At 38.2% G+C, this 15,735-nt stretch overlaps 1 protein-coding gene and 1 long non-coding RNA gene across 7 annotated transcripts in view; one reads left to right on the plus strand and one right to left on the minus strand.

Moving 5' to 3' along the window:
- Nucleotides 1-15,735, plus strand: part of LOC122555972 (lisH domain-containing protein ARMC9) — a 146,983-nt gene that overhangs the window by 90,990 nt on the left and 40,258 nt on the right. For all 6 annotated transcript variants that reach the window (XM_043702296.1, XM_043702294.1, XM_043702297.1 and 3 more), the window contains 4 exons: nt 3,454-3,565; nt 9,912-10,004; nt 12,043-12,133; nt 12,431-12,554. In XM_043702296.1, coding sequence (XP_043558231.1) covers nt 3,454-3,565; nt 9,912-10,004; nt 12,043-12,133; nt 12,431-12,554 — 420 coding nt within the window. The remainder of the gene's footprint in view (nt 1-3,453; nt 3,566-9,911; nt 10,005-12,042; nt 12,134-12,430; nt 12,555-15,735) is intronic.
- On the minus strand, nt 1,108-6,858 carry LOC122555975. The gene is made up of 3 exons (XR_006313408.1): nt 6,628-6,858; nt 5,566-5,826; nt 1,108-1,924 (listed from the first exon to the last, which is right to left on the minus strand). It is a non-coding gene; the product is annotated as an uncharacterized LOC122555975 (long non-coding RNA).

The following is a 15,735-nucleotide window of genomic DNA, read 5'->3' on the forward strand; positions in this document are numbered from 1 at the left end:
GAGGAATGAATCTGTTTTGGAGACAGGGAGCAATGGAAGGCATGGGGAGGGGCTAGGACATGAGTTGGGGGATGGGGAGTGAGATGATTTGAAACTGGAGAAATTAATATTGAGTCCTCTAGGCTGTAGACTGCTCAAGCGGAAGATGAGTTGTTGTTGTTCCAATTTGCAGTGTGGTTTGTTTTGGCCATGGAGGAGGCCAAGGATGGTCATGTCAGAAAGGGAGTGCTCGGGGGAATTGAAATGGGTAGTGACAGTGAGGTCAGGTCTGCCCCTACTGACCCAGTTTGGTGAACCGTACCCTAAGTTTATGTTCAGTTTCCCCAATATAGAGAAGACCATATTGGGAGCACCTGATGCAATTAACTAGTTGGAAGAGAGGCAGGTGAACTTCTGTCTCACCTGGAAGGACTGTTTGGGGCCCTGGATGGAGGTAAGGGAAGTGGTGTATTGGTAGGTTTAGCTGACATGCCATACATGTCAGGCACTGGTGAAAGCCCAACCATTAATTAAACCAGCACCTTTAATTCTGATACCAACATTTGGAGAATCAATCTGTCGATCTTAATGAATTGTATAGGACCCCAACCTGTAACCAGTAATGGGAATCAGCTTTATTTAATGGGTATGAATGTTTTTGCAAGTTTTTCTGAAGTCGTGCCTTGAGGAAGAATCACTGCTAAAGTGGTTGTGGAAATGTTTGTTCAGTTTTTTCATGATATTTACCATCTCAAGCAGTACAGTCACATCAAGGTTCAAATTTTATGTGATAGATATTCAAAGAGATGATGACTAGTTTAGAAATAAAACAATTTACATCTTCCATTCATCACCCATAATCTCTGGTAACTCTGTAGTATTTAACTACTGTAAAATAATGATGTTGACAGATGAAATCCCACTTTTACGACATGTATTACATTTTTTCCAAGTATATGTAAGTTGATTTGTCCTATTTTATCGTAATTACTTTTGTGCAAAAAACTTCTGTTTTATTGTTACAAACAAATCTGTAGTATTGCGTGCTTGTGTTTCAGTGAACGATCACACTAATAAATAAAAACAAAACAAAATATGGTACGTCAAGCCACGTTTTAGTCTGGGATCTGATTTGTTCGGAAATAATATCAGCTGGAATCATAACACCTAAGAAAAATCTAGCTATCCCTATCTCAAAAGCTTAGTTTGTCCTTGCATTCAGATCCTATTGGAGACAGGATTACTGATTTCTGTCTACTTGATGTGTGAAAAACAATGTTTCCTAATTTCTCTCCTAAGTGGTCAACTCTGAGTTTAAAATTGGGTTCCATTACTCCCAGTTTCCCAATTAGAGAAAATAGTTTCTCCATATCCAGTCGAGAGAATCCTTTCAACACTTTAAATCAACAGATCACTCCTCAATTTTCCATACATAAATAAAAACTAGGTTTATGCAATAAATTCTCATAATTTAATCCTCCACACCCTTGTATCATTCTAGCGATTTATTTATTGTTCTGTTAACAAAGAGCGAGACGATATGGTGTAAGTTGATTTCCTGAGTATAATTACAAGTGCTTTATTGTTTATATATAATCTTCAAGTAACTAAGGTTTGCCCATGTTATATAACACTTAAGGAGCAAAGCGCTTACTTGTGGATGTGATTGTTAACATGAGACAAGTATGTGGAAAGTTACTAAATGCAACATTTATTTACCACAATTCTGGCTGGTTAACCAAAAGCAAACCACCACTAGTGTACAGCTTTAATCACAGTTGCTGACCGCTGGGCCCCATGCTTGGGAACAACATTCTTCAGAGGCCTCACTCCCAATCTCCTGTTTTTCGAGAGTAGAGCCTCAGGCTCACTTGCCTTTATTGGAAAAGCATCTTGAAATGGGCCTGTTGAAACCCATTATTTCTGATCCTGTCAGGATGATTTGCTGAGGCAGATAGAGGTTACAGAAACAGAACATGTCAAATTAGTGGTGTAGTATTGTTTGCGTTATGTACAGAGATTTTAGCAATACTACATACATTTAATGATGTGTTATGCTTAAGGCCACTTGTCAATAGTTCCTAGTTCTTGCAGCCTAGGTCTGAGTCGATATCTGCTTTAAGCTGCAGGCTGGGGAATCAGTGTTTTGGAAGACAAGTTTTACTTCCAGTTTCGTCTCCACTCAGTACACGTTTATGAGTGTGATCGAACAATTGAACACACAATGTCCCAAACAAAATGTGCATCGGCAGAAGTACCAATGTATTTTGCTCGTAACCATTCCAAACTGATTTTGGCACAGTATCTGAAACTAGCAGGCATATTAAGAGGATATTTATCCTATCTCCTCAAAAACATTTGCTAATGAATGTCATGCAATTGTTGGTCTCTCACAGCATCACAAATCTTAATGCTCCTCAATAAGATGAATTCAATATTATTCTTGAATAAATTGTAGACAATAATGCAAGCTTTTTTTCTGTCAACCACTTGTGCCTCACAGTGTTTCATTTACTTTCTGCCTGAGTATGTGTTCTCTGAATATTCAAGAAAACAATAACTTCAATGATGTGCTAACATCTCATGTACAGAATATTCCACTCTTGAACTAACTCCCTTTTCCCTTCCGCGTGGTTATTATGTTTGACAACTGCGGTTGCTATGCTATATTGTGTAAGTTTGACGTTCTATAAGAGAAAGATATAAGTAGTCTTTTTATTCCATTCCTATTTGACTTACTTGCATGCAAAGCCAGAAAATTCTAATCCTCATGCTCAAGTGAAATCACCAATTTAACGTTAAGTGCAGGCCAATTGAAGGGAACCTTTATATAGATACTTTACATGAGAATTTTGTGAGTATCATAAGTGATTTTTCTTTTAATGTGCTATCTTATTATTTCTGGTTGTATATTTTCATTTGAATGAGGAATGAGAATAGCAACTGAAAAATGTTAAATGTTATTATTTGAGCAGTTGGATTGGTTCATTTTATGATACTTGCTGGTTCGTGAAAAGTTACTTTGAAAAGAACATGACTGGTGTGAATGCCTAATTTTCTGCCCTTTTTTTATTCAACCTATTTTTCCCTCGTCAACCTGTTCTGAGCTGTTATTACACACCTCTAGAGCAAATAGGAACTGCCTCTGTACCACAAGAGCCTCTCAAATGAAATTGTTGCCCAAGCCCAGGTTGAACCAGGGAACTTGAGATCTTCAGACCAACATTGTCCCAATTGAGCTGCATATTAATGGCAGCTGAATTCATTGTGTTTAATCAATTAGCTATTTGGTTAAAATTAAATTGATTAAATTATCAATTACTAATTTTTGATAGTATGATTTCCTGAAATATTGTGTTTTGAGATTTGAATTGGCTGTTTTGCACTAAATACAATTTTTAAATAATATTGCTGCTACTAAATTTTTAATTTCTTTAAAATAATATTGCTGCTACGAAATGTTTAATTTTTTAGGAAATCAAAAGATGTACCTTTATTGCCGTCTCTTGATTATGAAAAGCTGAAGAATGATTTAGTCCATGGAAATGATCGACTAAAAGCACTTCTTTTGCAAGCACTGCGTTGGGTGTGTATAAAATTGTCTTTAACTTTGGTAAATTATTCCAAAGCATCAGTTATTTTGAATCTTTTGCAATTTGCCTTGAATGTGATGATGCATTGTTTCTAGCTTATCCAATACATTCTGAATGTGGATAATAAGATCAACAAAGTACAGTATTTATGTAGAATTAATTTTGTGTTTACCCTATTCTGAAGCTGTATTTCATAGTTTACTTTCTTTATATTACACTTGCCAGAAATATATTGTTCTCTTGCCTGCACTTGCGCCTACATTTTTGTTTCAAGCTTGCTTTCTTAAAACTAATTACTTCTGCTGGCGAATAGTTTGATGGATGTCAGTAGCGCTTTGATAGCTTGCCCAAGTTTCTATTCTTCAGTGTTTGAGTCTATGCATTAAGTACTTTCTGGCTGTTTGACTGTAAAGCAATGTATAGCACCCCCATCTTGAAGACACCTGGTCTTAAACTCCACATTCTGCTTCAATAGCATTTTCTCTCTCCTCAACCTTTCTGAGAGGAATATGTTCTTAATTGAGCTACAGTTTTGTCCAACCTCCCTTAACCTATATGTGAGCTGTGACAGTTAATAAAGTATAAGAATTTAGAGCAGGCAATTAAGTCCCCTCGAGCTTGCTCCACCATTCAGTATGGTTATGGCTGATCTCATCTTGGCCTCAACTCTACTTTCCTGCTCACTCACCATGACCCTTCAACCCATTATTAATTGAAAATCTGACTCTCTCCTTCAATTTACTCAATGACCCAGCATCTATCGGACTCTGGAGTAGTGAATTCCTTAGATTCACAACCTGTTGGGAGAAGCAGCACTGTGGCTCACAGTGCCAGGGACCTCGGGTTCAATTCCAGCCAAGGATGACTGTCTGTGTGGAGTTTGCACATTCTCCTCGTGTCTGCTTGGGTTTTTTCCGGGTGCTCCAGTTTCTGCCCACAATCCAAAGATGTGCAGGTGAGGGTTAATTGGCCAATTAACCCTCAACACTAAATTGCCCATAGTGTCTAGGGATGTGTAAGTTAGGTGTATTAGTCAGGGGTAAATCTGGAGTAATAGGGTAGGGGACTTGGTCTGGGTGGGTTACTCTTCGGAGGGTCGGTGTGGACTTGTTGGGTCAAGTGGCCTGTTTCCACACTGTAGAAATTCTATGATTCTATAAGAAGCAAATTTCTCTTTATCTCTGTTTAAAATATGCCACCCCTTATCCTAAAACTGTGACCTCTCTTTCGAAATTACCCCTCAATAAGTAGCCTCTCTTCATCTATTTTGTCAATCCCCTTTAATATCTTGTGTACCCCATTTAGATTTTGTCTCATTCATCTAAAAACTCAAATCATACGCTTAAATTGCTCATTCTGTCTTCATAAGATAAACTGCTCGCTTCTGGAATCAATTTAGTGAACATTCTCTGAATTGCCTCCAGTGCAGTGACATCCTTGTTCAAGTAAAGGGATCAAAACTGCATGCAGTACTCCAGGTACAATCTCACTAATGCATTGCACACTTGCAGCAATGCTTCCCTACTTTTATACTCTATTCTTTTAGCAATAAATGCTATTTGCCTGCTATACTTGCGTACTAATTTTCTACAGTCATGTGCGAAGACACCTCGATCCATCTTGGTCGAAACACTCTGAAGTTTCTGTCCATTTAAATTATAAATTGCCTTCTAACCAAAATAGATAACCTTCCACTTAGCCACATTAAAACCCATCTCCCAAATTTTGGCCCATTCACCTAATTTATCCATATTCATTTGTAAATTTCTTATTTCTTCATGAAAGGTTAGGTTCCCTCTGCAAAGTTGGTTACTGTACCTGCATCTGACTCCTTAATATAGATTGTAAATAGTTAGGGCCTAAGGAGTGAACCTGTGGGACCCCACTAGTTATATCTTGCCACCAGAAAAAGACCCATTTATCATAACTTTCTGTTGACTGGCCAATTCTCTATCCAAGCTAATAAATTACCTGTGACCCACTGTGGTCTTACCTTGTGTATTAACTTTTTGTGTAGCACCTTATCAAATGCTTCCTGAAGTCCACATGTACTACATCTTCAAGATACAAATCATAGGCTCTTCAACTGCACCAGGTGTTGGTGTAATGCCTGAAGGCACTTCTGGCAGAAGTTGTACTTGTAACAAGTTTTGAAGTCTGTCAACCCAGAGCTGAAGCCTTGACGAACTGTCTCCTTCCTGAACTGAGGCCAATGTTATTGACCTCCCTTCAGGTTCTGCAGCGATGGAATTACCTAGAATGAGTATCAAGAAATAAGAGCAATTAATACCTAATCTACTTTTAACAAAGTCATCCATGACATTCTATGTGAGTGTGATGATGGTAAATTATTGTTCCTTATCCATTTGACCTCTGCAAACTTGATACATTTGACAACATTGTTCTCCTCCGGGGCATTTCTTCTGTTGTTCGATTGAGTGGGATTGCAATATTCATATCTATCTGATTGTACCCAGAGGACCCTGGCTTGTTTTGCTGTTCCTGCACCATTTTGTCTCGTGTTTCCCAAGGATCTATTCTTTCTGTCCTATTTATTGTATACATTCTGCTCCTCACCAACATCTCTAAAAGTACAGTGTCAGGCTCCACATGTATGCAAACTACAGGTTTAGCCAAATTATTATTTGCATTGGTTTCTCTTCCTGTTCCTATATTACTGTCACTGGCATAATTTCTCATCTTCAAACTGCCCTTGACAACATTATTCAAAATATATATATACTGACAACTCTATCTCTTTCCTCAATTCCTCCACTGACCCTAGATCAGTACTTCCCAAACAATTTTCCAATCTGTCCCCATTTTAACACTTGGATTTTTAATGTTACTCTACATGTTGGCAAAAATAAAGCAATATATTAGGTGCTTAATTATTAATGTTCACATATTATGGATTACAATCCAATAATGCACCATATAAATATGAAAATTAATATTGCTGAAAAAGAGAAATGTGTACTGGGGGTTTTCATCTTGCACTAATAAGGGAAAATGTAAGAATGCCCAATTTCAGTATCCTTTTCATCAGTCTTACCATGTCTCTTTCGAGCAACGTTCACCAGATCACTTCCCATATAGCTTGTTTAGGTTTGACCAGTCAGCTTCTTGGCCAATCCAGACCTTGACAATGGAGTGGGATCATAGGGAGAGAGAATCGGGCAGTGAAGGTCAGAGGAAGAGGCCATCACCCTGTGCCGAATACCTGCCTCTGATTGTCCTCAGTTGGTGCAAATGGAGCTTCCCACCCCAACCCATTGGACAGGGCAGCCTGATGACCCAGCTGAGAAACCAGTTACCTTTTCCACCTGCCAGGATGGCAGGTAATTGGCTGATTGAAGTCCTCAGGTGCCATCAATTCACCACTTAAGGGCCTTAATTGTCAGCAAGTCAAAAAAGCCTCCAATGGACTTTCTCAGACATCATTTAATTTGTGAGATGGCAACGAAGGGACAAGTATATTAGCACTTCAAATTATTTCCTTGTTGTGTGTGTCACCACCTCAACAGCAAGGTATAGGAGAAAATGCACCTATGAAAATCTGCATTTTTGAAAAATGTTAATATTGTGTGTATTCATGCTGGTTTTACCAATCTTTCTATATTCCCCAGGGACACAAGAAAACCCTCAGCCCCTATTCCCCACACAGTGTAATCAGCCCTTCATCCTTGCCCCACAGCCTGTCAGTAATCAGCCCCACTCCTGCATGGTAATCAATCCCTTGTGTTCTCTTCACATTATATGCAGACCGTCTCCTTCATCTATCTTACCCCAGCGCAAGACAGTAATTAGCCCCTCTCCCCTCACCTTCCAAACACAGTAATAAATTCCTCTTCTGGCTGGCCTGTACTACCTTAGGTCTAGTTTCCAGTCCCTGTGGACCATCGCCATCCCAAGGTAACGAGCTTGCATTTCAAGAGCAGGAACACACTAAATTTTGAAGCCACCACATACCTCCCTAGCTCAGCGTCATGCTCCTCCAGTTTCTCCTGCTTCTAGTTGCTGAATAACACTTGCCTGTTTCTAGTTGCACCAGGCCTGTGTGGAAACATCCCAAACACCTGAGCCACTCACTGTCAAAAGAACTTCCTGAAGTTAAAGAACTGTGAGGTCTGTGTCTACCCCTTGCTGTTTAGCAGCAAGCAGCCAATGAATCAAGCTGTCCCACTCGAGTTCTTCTTCATAGTTGCCATTGCTATCTTAGCAGTGGAGGAGTTTTTGACTCCAAACATTAGCTCTGCAACCATATCATAGTTTGAGAGCATTTGGTCTAAATTTCTAAACTGCATGCTAACATTTTTTAAAAATTCATTCACAGGATGAGTGTGTCGCTGGCCATTTATTGCCCATCCCTAAATGGCTAGAGGACAGTTAAGATCAACCAAATTGCTGTGGGTCTAGAGTTACATGTAGACTATGCTACAACACGGCGGTGAACTCCTCTGCTAATTAAACCAAATACCCAGAAAAGCTCACCTCACCTCTTAATCTGTTAAACTATGAGTGACAGAGAACTGCCAAATTCTACTATTTAAAGAAAAATATGAATTTATTCCTTAACTCTAAAAGTGAACATTAAACAACAATTATTCACAACTCTAAGCCCCCCTTTCCTTTAACTGCTTGTTATCTGCCTCTAACTTTAAAACAATATGCTGTTGCAATAAAAACCCATATTAAAATTACATCAACTTAATTTGAAAACCACACAGCGGCTGTTGTCTCCGGTATCCTTCTCCTTTCAGCTGAAGATCTCACTTAGTCGTCTTCTGTCTTTTACTGCAAAGATGTTTCATATGAGAAAAGGTAGCTTTGATAGTGTTTTGAATGGCAGTCTTTCTCGATGGCAGTTACTCTCTGACTTTCAAAATGCCTGTTTGTTTTGTACCTCAAACATCAGATTGTCTCATTGGTTCGAGGTCGGCAAAAACAATAAATTCAAACTCAGTTGGGTTTTAGCATCCTGGGGCATAATTTAAACTGATTGCTGTTTTGACAGCAATCGAATTTAGCCAATCAACTCCGGTATCTTTCACAACCAAATGTTACATATTTTCAATTTTCCAGTATACTCTGAGACTGCTAGCTAGTCATATGACAGGTCCTTGTAAGCTCTCAGTGCAAAATAGCATTCACTCTCTCTTAAAGGTACAGTACACACCTTCAACTTCATAACAACTAGACTGGGTAAGGACAGCAGTTTGAACCAAATGTGTTTTTCCCACAATTGACAATGGATTCATGGTCATCATTAGACTCTTAATTCCAGATATTTATTGAATTCAAATTCCACCATCTGCCATGGCGGAATTTGAACCCAGGTCCTGAATAAGCATAAATTTCCTCTAAATGTTGGAAAGATTGACGTTATTAACTTAGGCCTCCCATTTCATGGCTACTGATCGCATCTGTCCCGAGCAACAGTCTGAGGTTGAGTCAGACTGTTATTAACCTTGATAACATATTTGACCTAAGATGTGCTTCCAGTCATATATCTGCCAGCAATGAGACTATTTATTTTCACTTCCATAATATCTCTCAACTCTACCTTTGCTTCAATTGCTCTGCTGCTGAAAGTCCCTTTCATACTTTTTTATTACTTCTAGACTTGACAATTTCCTTTGTGCTCTGGCCAGCCTTACATCTCACGCACTCCATCACCTTAAATCATGCAAACTTCTTCAGCCTGTATCCTCATCCTATTTGTTCATTGACCTACATTACCTCCTGGTTGAGCAATATACTGGTTTTAAAATTTTCATTCTTGCTTTAAAATCACACCCCGGATCATCCCTCGTTGTCTCTTCGAGCTCAACAGTTCTTCAAGATATTTGTGCTGCTTTAATTCTGGCTTCCTAGACTTTATCGACTTTAAATTATTTATCCATTGACATTCAGTTGCTGCGGTCATAAATTGCCTCCATAAAACTCTGCTTCTTTACCTTCCTCTTGTCTTTCAAAATGCTCCTTAACATCTTCCTCTCATTTGGTTATTTGCATGGAAATCTCCTTGTGTATCTCAGTGTCAAATTTTGTTTCACAATGCCCCTGTGAAATTTTATCGCATTAAAACCAGCATTAAAGGATATATTGGACCGGAATTTAATAAAATCAAGTTAGATATACCCTGACAGCAGAATTGTGAAACTTTGCAATAGTTTATTTACGCCAACCTTAAACTAATATTTTCTATCGATCTAAAAGTGAATTAGAATTCCTTTATTCTTAAAGTTGGAATTCCAACAGATTAAAGAATATGGAGTTTTTTTTTTAATGTGTGCGACAAAAGTAGATTAATGTATTTTTCTTTGACTCCCATAGCGGCTGACACAGTCTCATCCTGGAGAGCAAAGGGATACAGTCCTTCAGGCTTACATTAGTAATGATCTGCTGGAATGTCATATTAAGAGTCAGGTTAGCTGATTTTATTCCTTCTGAAAAGCAAAATTCCTTCTGAACTATACAGCTTTGCCCTTTGAACTTTACTGTGCCTATATTGCAGTAAATATTTAAATTGATGCCATTTCATTGTGGTACAAGTAAATTGTATTATTTTGCCCTCCCTTATTTTCTTGGGTAAGGTAGGATTTGGAGATGGTATTCATATTGCTGAATGGGTGGCAAATTTGTTTAAAATGAGGGCAATTGTTGAAATGGCATTACTCATTCAGAATAGAACATTAATTTGCTTTTGAAAATTTGTTTTTGGAGATTGATTGTTGCACTGTTTTAATGCATTTTTTTAATCACTCGGCCCAAAATTTAGATCCCACTCATTCTGCTGAACTTAAGGATCCTTTTGGAAAATTTATTGACCAGTATAAAGCCAATTATTAGAAAGTGTGAAACCAAGATGCAAACAATTCATAATTTAGCACTGGAAAGGTCATATCCTTCCTTACCAGCTCTATGAATGAATTATGAACTCAGTATGATATTAAACCATAACAATCAGGAAATACCTACTTGCACAAAATTAACTTTTATTTTAAGTTATGAATTTGATTTTGTTCTGGCTACAAAAGAAGGAAAAAACTGGGGATTAAGGTCAGTTTCTACAAGGCAAAATAGATTTTAAGTAATACTTTCATAATAATTGCAACCAGGTTACAAAAGATAATTGTGTGATTTTGGAAGTTCTCTGAATACAGGATTGGATGCTTGGCTTAGGTTGATAGAGAATAACTAAGACAGTGATTCTAAAATAATATAGTGTCATGACTATGATACCAGTTGCGCATCCAAAAATTTAGATTCGTAATCCAGAGAATGAGATTTAATCTTACCTTCATAAATGTAAATCTGGAAATAAAATCTTGTTACAAAACAATGGTTATAATTGTTAGGAATCTTACTAGGGGTTGTGGGGAAATGGAAGTCATGGAGGTTCAACAACACAGAGAGGGTGGTGGCTTTCAGAGGCTACCCCCTTGCCCATCATCTATTGCTTTGATTGCCCCCAGATTGGAGCCTTCATCTGGTCACTCTAGTTACCCAGTCAGAAAACCACACACTTTTCTCACATGCTGGAATGACACATAGTCTGGGAGGAGGTGGGCAATAAGTAGCCATTAATTAATAACTTAAGGGCCTTAATTGCTGACTAGTCAATAGACCTTCTTACCCCACACATAATTCTTGCCACCTCCAGAGAGAGGAAAATTACACCTGTAATGCTACATCCATAATCCTTAGTTTCATCCTTCTTCAGTGTCATTTGGGGAAATCATAAGGATTTATGAGAACACAAGTTAATTCTATCTGTATTTTTGTTCTATATTGGAATAACGTAAAAGCATGTCTATGTTTCTACAGCTAGCATATGATGGATGTTGAAATAATTGATAGTGCTTGGAGATCTCTGCTTAGAGAATATGTCCTGTTTATTTTTTCTTTATGAATACTCAAAATTGTTCAAAATATTGTGTTTTTCATGTACAACACTAAGAGGTACACAATAACATTTGTATCAATCTAGTTTTTTTCAAATGAAAAGAGTTCTGTAAATGTATTTTCCACTCTGCACTTATCTTTCCCAGGCTAACTTAATACAAGCTAAGAACTAAACCTGGAATGTTTTTTTATGAATCTTTAACACTGAGAACCATGTATTGCACTGATCACTGACATGTGGAGTTGCATAGTTTGTATTCCATTGCATACATATATGCATACATTATTTAGCCCAGTATGAAAATGAAGTCTCTGTCGGTAACTAAATCAGGCTATCTGTCAAAATAGGAACACTTGGTTAAGTAGACTGCTGGTGCCAGAATAAACTTGTTTTAAAATTAATTTGATAAGCCAAAATAATGAGAAAAATTTGTTTCAAGCTGGAAGAGTGCTGAGGATGTTAGACAGGCTTTCAGGGAGCTAGGTTGGAGAAAAATTTGTTTCAAGCTAATTCGAAGATATGAGTAAATGATTGAAGGTATTATTTTCTTTTTTGCAGAAGAGCTTAATTAATTTGTTAAATTCAAAGAGTGAGATTGTCCGACAGTATACAGCACGACTAATAAATGGCTTTGCATCGCTGTCACATGGTAAGTTTTCATTTTATTCCCTAGTTAATAGTCGACTGAAATTTTGAGTTTATTTTAGCTTATATGCGTAATTCACATCTAAAGTAAAACTGGTTTCTTAACAATCTGTTACATAGGAAGAAAGGTCTCTGACCTGAAACATTGGCTGTGTCTCTCATGCACAGGTGCTGCCAGACCTACTGAGTGTTTCCAACGTTTTGTGTTCTTATTTCAGATTATTTCAGCATACACATTATTTTTTGTAAATATTAAAAATTGCTTTTGATGTAAACTCAGTTTTTTCTCCTCATGTATCAGGTCGAGCTTACTTAGCACAGAGCACAGTGTTATTGAAGATACTTGAAGAAGCACTGGAGACAGAGGAGGAAGATTCCATAACTAGAGAAAATGTGTTAGGAGCCCTACAGAAACTTAGTCTCAGGTGATAACAACTTTCTTTCATCTAGTATGTTTAAAGTAGAAAAATCTATCAGGGTATTTCAGAGGTAAAAAGTGAGCCCTAAGTCAAAAATTGACTTACTAGGTAGAGTTATTTCAAAACTTGGTCAAAGAGTTAAGTGTCAAGGAAGATCTTCAGCGATAATGGTGCAGAAATAGAACGAGAAACTTGGTAGATATCTTCTGTCTCTGATTAGATGAATAATAAGTGTGGAATCACATTGGAGAAGAGTTATTGGAAGAGGATGCTGTGGTGTGTCAAAATCTGTACCAAAGGAGGGCAATTATAGACAATTGACTATGCCTTTGAAGTATCACACTGATTTGTTTTACTTATTATGCAGATTGCCACAAAGTAGAAAGTCTTCAGAAAGTTATCTTGTTTGGATTAATTGGGTAATTTTTTTTAACATAAACCATGGTTAATATGAAAGTGTCAGTAAATATACTGAAATGTGGTGGCCCAGCACTACATATTTTTACAGAAAAGGTTAATATTGCAAAAAAAGAAGCAGCACAATGCCATCAATGACTAAAGCTTGTTTTCAGACTCTATTGATATTGGAATTGGGTGAGCTAGCAATGTTGCTGTTGCTCATTGTGCTGGTTCTCTAGCTCCATATTATGGCATGTTTTTATGAAGTAGGATGGGAGACATTGTGATATCGTTATCCATCCTGATGCAGCTAATAGTGGCACAGCTCAACTAGGACTACTTAAAGCCATTAGAAGGAGGCCAACTGGAACTTTCCAGTCATCTTCCAAATTCCCACCAGTGACAGAGATCAGTTTAACTTCTAGCAGGCTGCCTTCTGGTGGTATATGGAAGAATCAGCATGCGAGCCAGGTCTAAAGGGTCACCTGCAACAGTTTTAGATCACCCTAAAGAGTGGTTCATGCCCTTCATTGCATCCACCCCTTCCACAACAGTGGCCTGTCATCAAAAGCCATTTTTAAATTAAAATAAGTTGGAGATATTGTACCTCCATTTTGAAGCACCTACTCCCTTACATACCTTTGTATCCTGTTGCTTCTTTCAAGTTGAAAGGTTGCTGATGTGCCCTCTGGCATTGTCTGCATGCAGTTATTCATTGGGCATTAATGGGCCACCTCAGGGAGAATCATAGCAGACATGTTTCCTACACAATTAATGTCGTCACATTTCAACTTGACAATAGGGTTCAAAGGCCCTTGAGGAAAATCTCATCTGTCAACTTACAAACCTAAGGGGTCATGATAAGGGGAGAATGCTGAACAGTGGCAAGCCTGATCTCTTCACTGAGGGTGAATTTGAAGGTTAATCAATCAAAGGTTCTGATACACCCGGCAGATATAAAAGCCCTGATGTAGACAAGTTACATTATTGGCGAAGAAGTTGTTTGGAGAACTTAAAGGAAAGGACTTGTAATAAAAAAATATTGCTGATGTCATCATTGGGCTCTAGATAATACTTTTGTGAAAATTATTCAGTAATACTTGATTGTTCTAAACATAAAATTGGAGAAATGAGCAGAAATGCACCTGATTGTGTTGCCAGTAGCATACAGAAAGGAAGTGTTACGGCTCGCACATGAATTATCAGTAGGAGGTCACCGAGGTGTGAGGAAGACTCAGGCTAAGGTATAGAAGCATTTCTGTTGGCCTGGACTGCACAAGGGTGTGGTTAGATTTTCCTGTATATGTCATACATGCCAAATGGTAGGTAAGCCTCGGGCAGTAATAAAACCAACACCTTTGTTGCCAATTCCCTCATTCAAAGAACATTTCATGTGGGTTATGATTGATTGTATAGGTCCCCTCCTTAAAACTAAAAGTGGGAACCAGTACTTGCTAACCATAATGGATTTGTCTACCAGATTTCCAGAGGTAATTCCATTACGGAATATTAAGGCAAAAATGGTGATGGAGAAGTCAGTATCTTTCTTTACTCAGTATGGGCAACTAAGAGATATTCAGTCAGACCATGGGTCAAATTTTACTGCTAGACTGTTTAAGGAAGTCATGGATAGTTTGGGCATACAGCACAATAAATCAAGTGTGTACCATCCTGAATCCCAGGGAACATAAGAAAGGTGGCATCAGACCCTGAAGACCATGTTAAGAATGTACTGTCAGGATTGCCCGAATGATTGGGATACAGGTATGAATCTACTCTTTTTACTCCCTTTGAGTTAATATTTGGACATGAAGTGAGAAGGCCTTTGAAATTAATTAAAGAAAAATTGATAGGACTGAAGTCGGCGATCTCACACTTGGATTATGTATCTGAGGTGAGGAAGAGATTAAATTGGGTAGGTGAGTTAGCTAAACAGTACCAGAAGAGGGCACAGCATAGAATGAGGCAGGTGGCAGATTAAAAATTCTAAAATTCGAATGTTTTCCCTTGGGGATGATGTATTTGTTTTGGGAACTGTGGTAGGAGATCCATTCAAAGCAAGATTTAGTGGCCCTATCAAATTGAGAAAAAATTAATTCAGGTAAACTATCTGGTATAGATACCGGATAGAAAAAACACTTTATCGATATGTCATGTGAACATGTTGAAACCTTATGATAATAGAGACAGGGAACTGGAGAAACAGATATTAGTTACTGCCCTGCAAAATGAGGAATCAGATCCAGACATCATGGAGTTTGATGTGCCTCAAAATACCGTAAATAATGAGGAAGTCCTTGAGTGGGATAGGTTAGTCAACTGTCTGTCTCAGGAGCAAAGAACCCATGAAAGGTTTGTTGCAGCAATATAAGGACATATGCAGGAATAAGATGGGGAGGGATAACACTATTGTACATGAGACAATAGACAATAGGTGCAGGAGTAGGCCATTCTGCCCTTCGAGCCTGCACCACCATTCAATATGATCATGGCTGGTCATCCTTAATCAGCATCCTGTTCCTGCCTTATCTCCATAATCCTTGATTCCACAATCCTTGAGAGCTCTATCCAACTCTTTCTTAAATGAATCCAGAGACTGGGCCTCCACTGCCCTCTGGGGCAGAGCATTCCACACAGCCACCACTCTCTGGGTGAAGACGTTTCTCCTCATCGCTGTCCTAAATGGTCCACCCTGTATTTTTAAGCTATGTCCTCTGGTTCGGCACTCACGCATCAGCGGAAACATGTTTCTTGCCTCCAGAGTGTCCAATCCTTTAATAATCCTATA

Source organism: Chiloscyllium plagiosum, chromosome 13, assembly GCF_004010195.1.
Source record: "Chiloscyllium plagiosum isolate BGI_BamShark_2017 chromosome 13, ASM401019v2, whole genome shotgun sequence".
NCBI lineage: Eukaryota > Metazoa > Chordata > Chondrichthyes > Orectolobiformes > Hemiscylliidae > Chiloscyllium > Chiloscyllium plagiosum.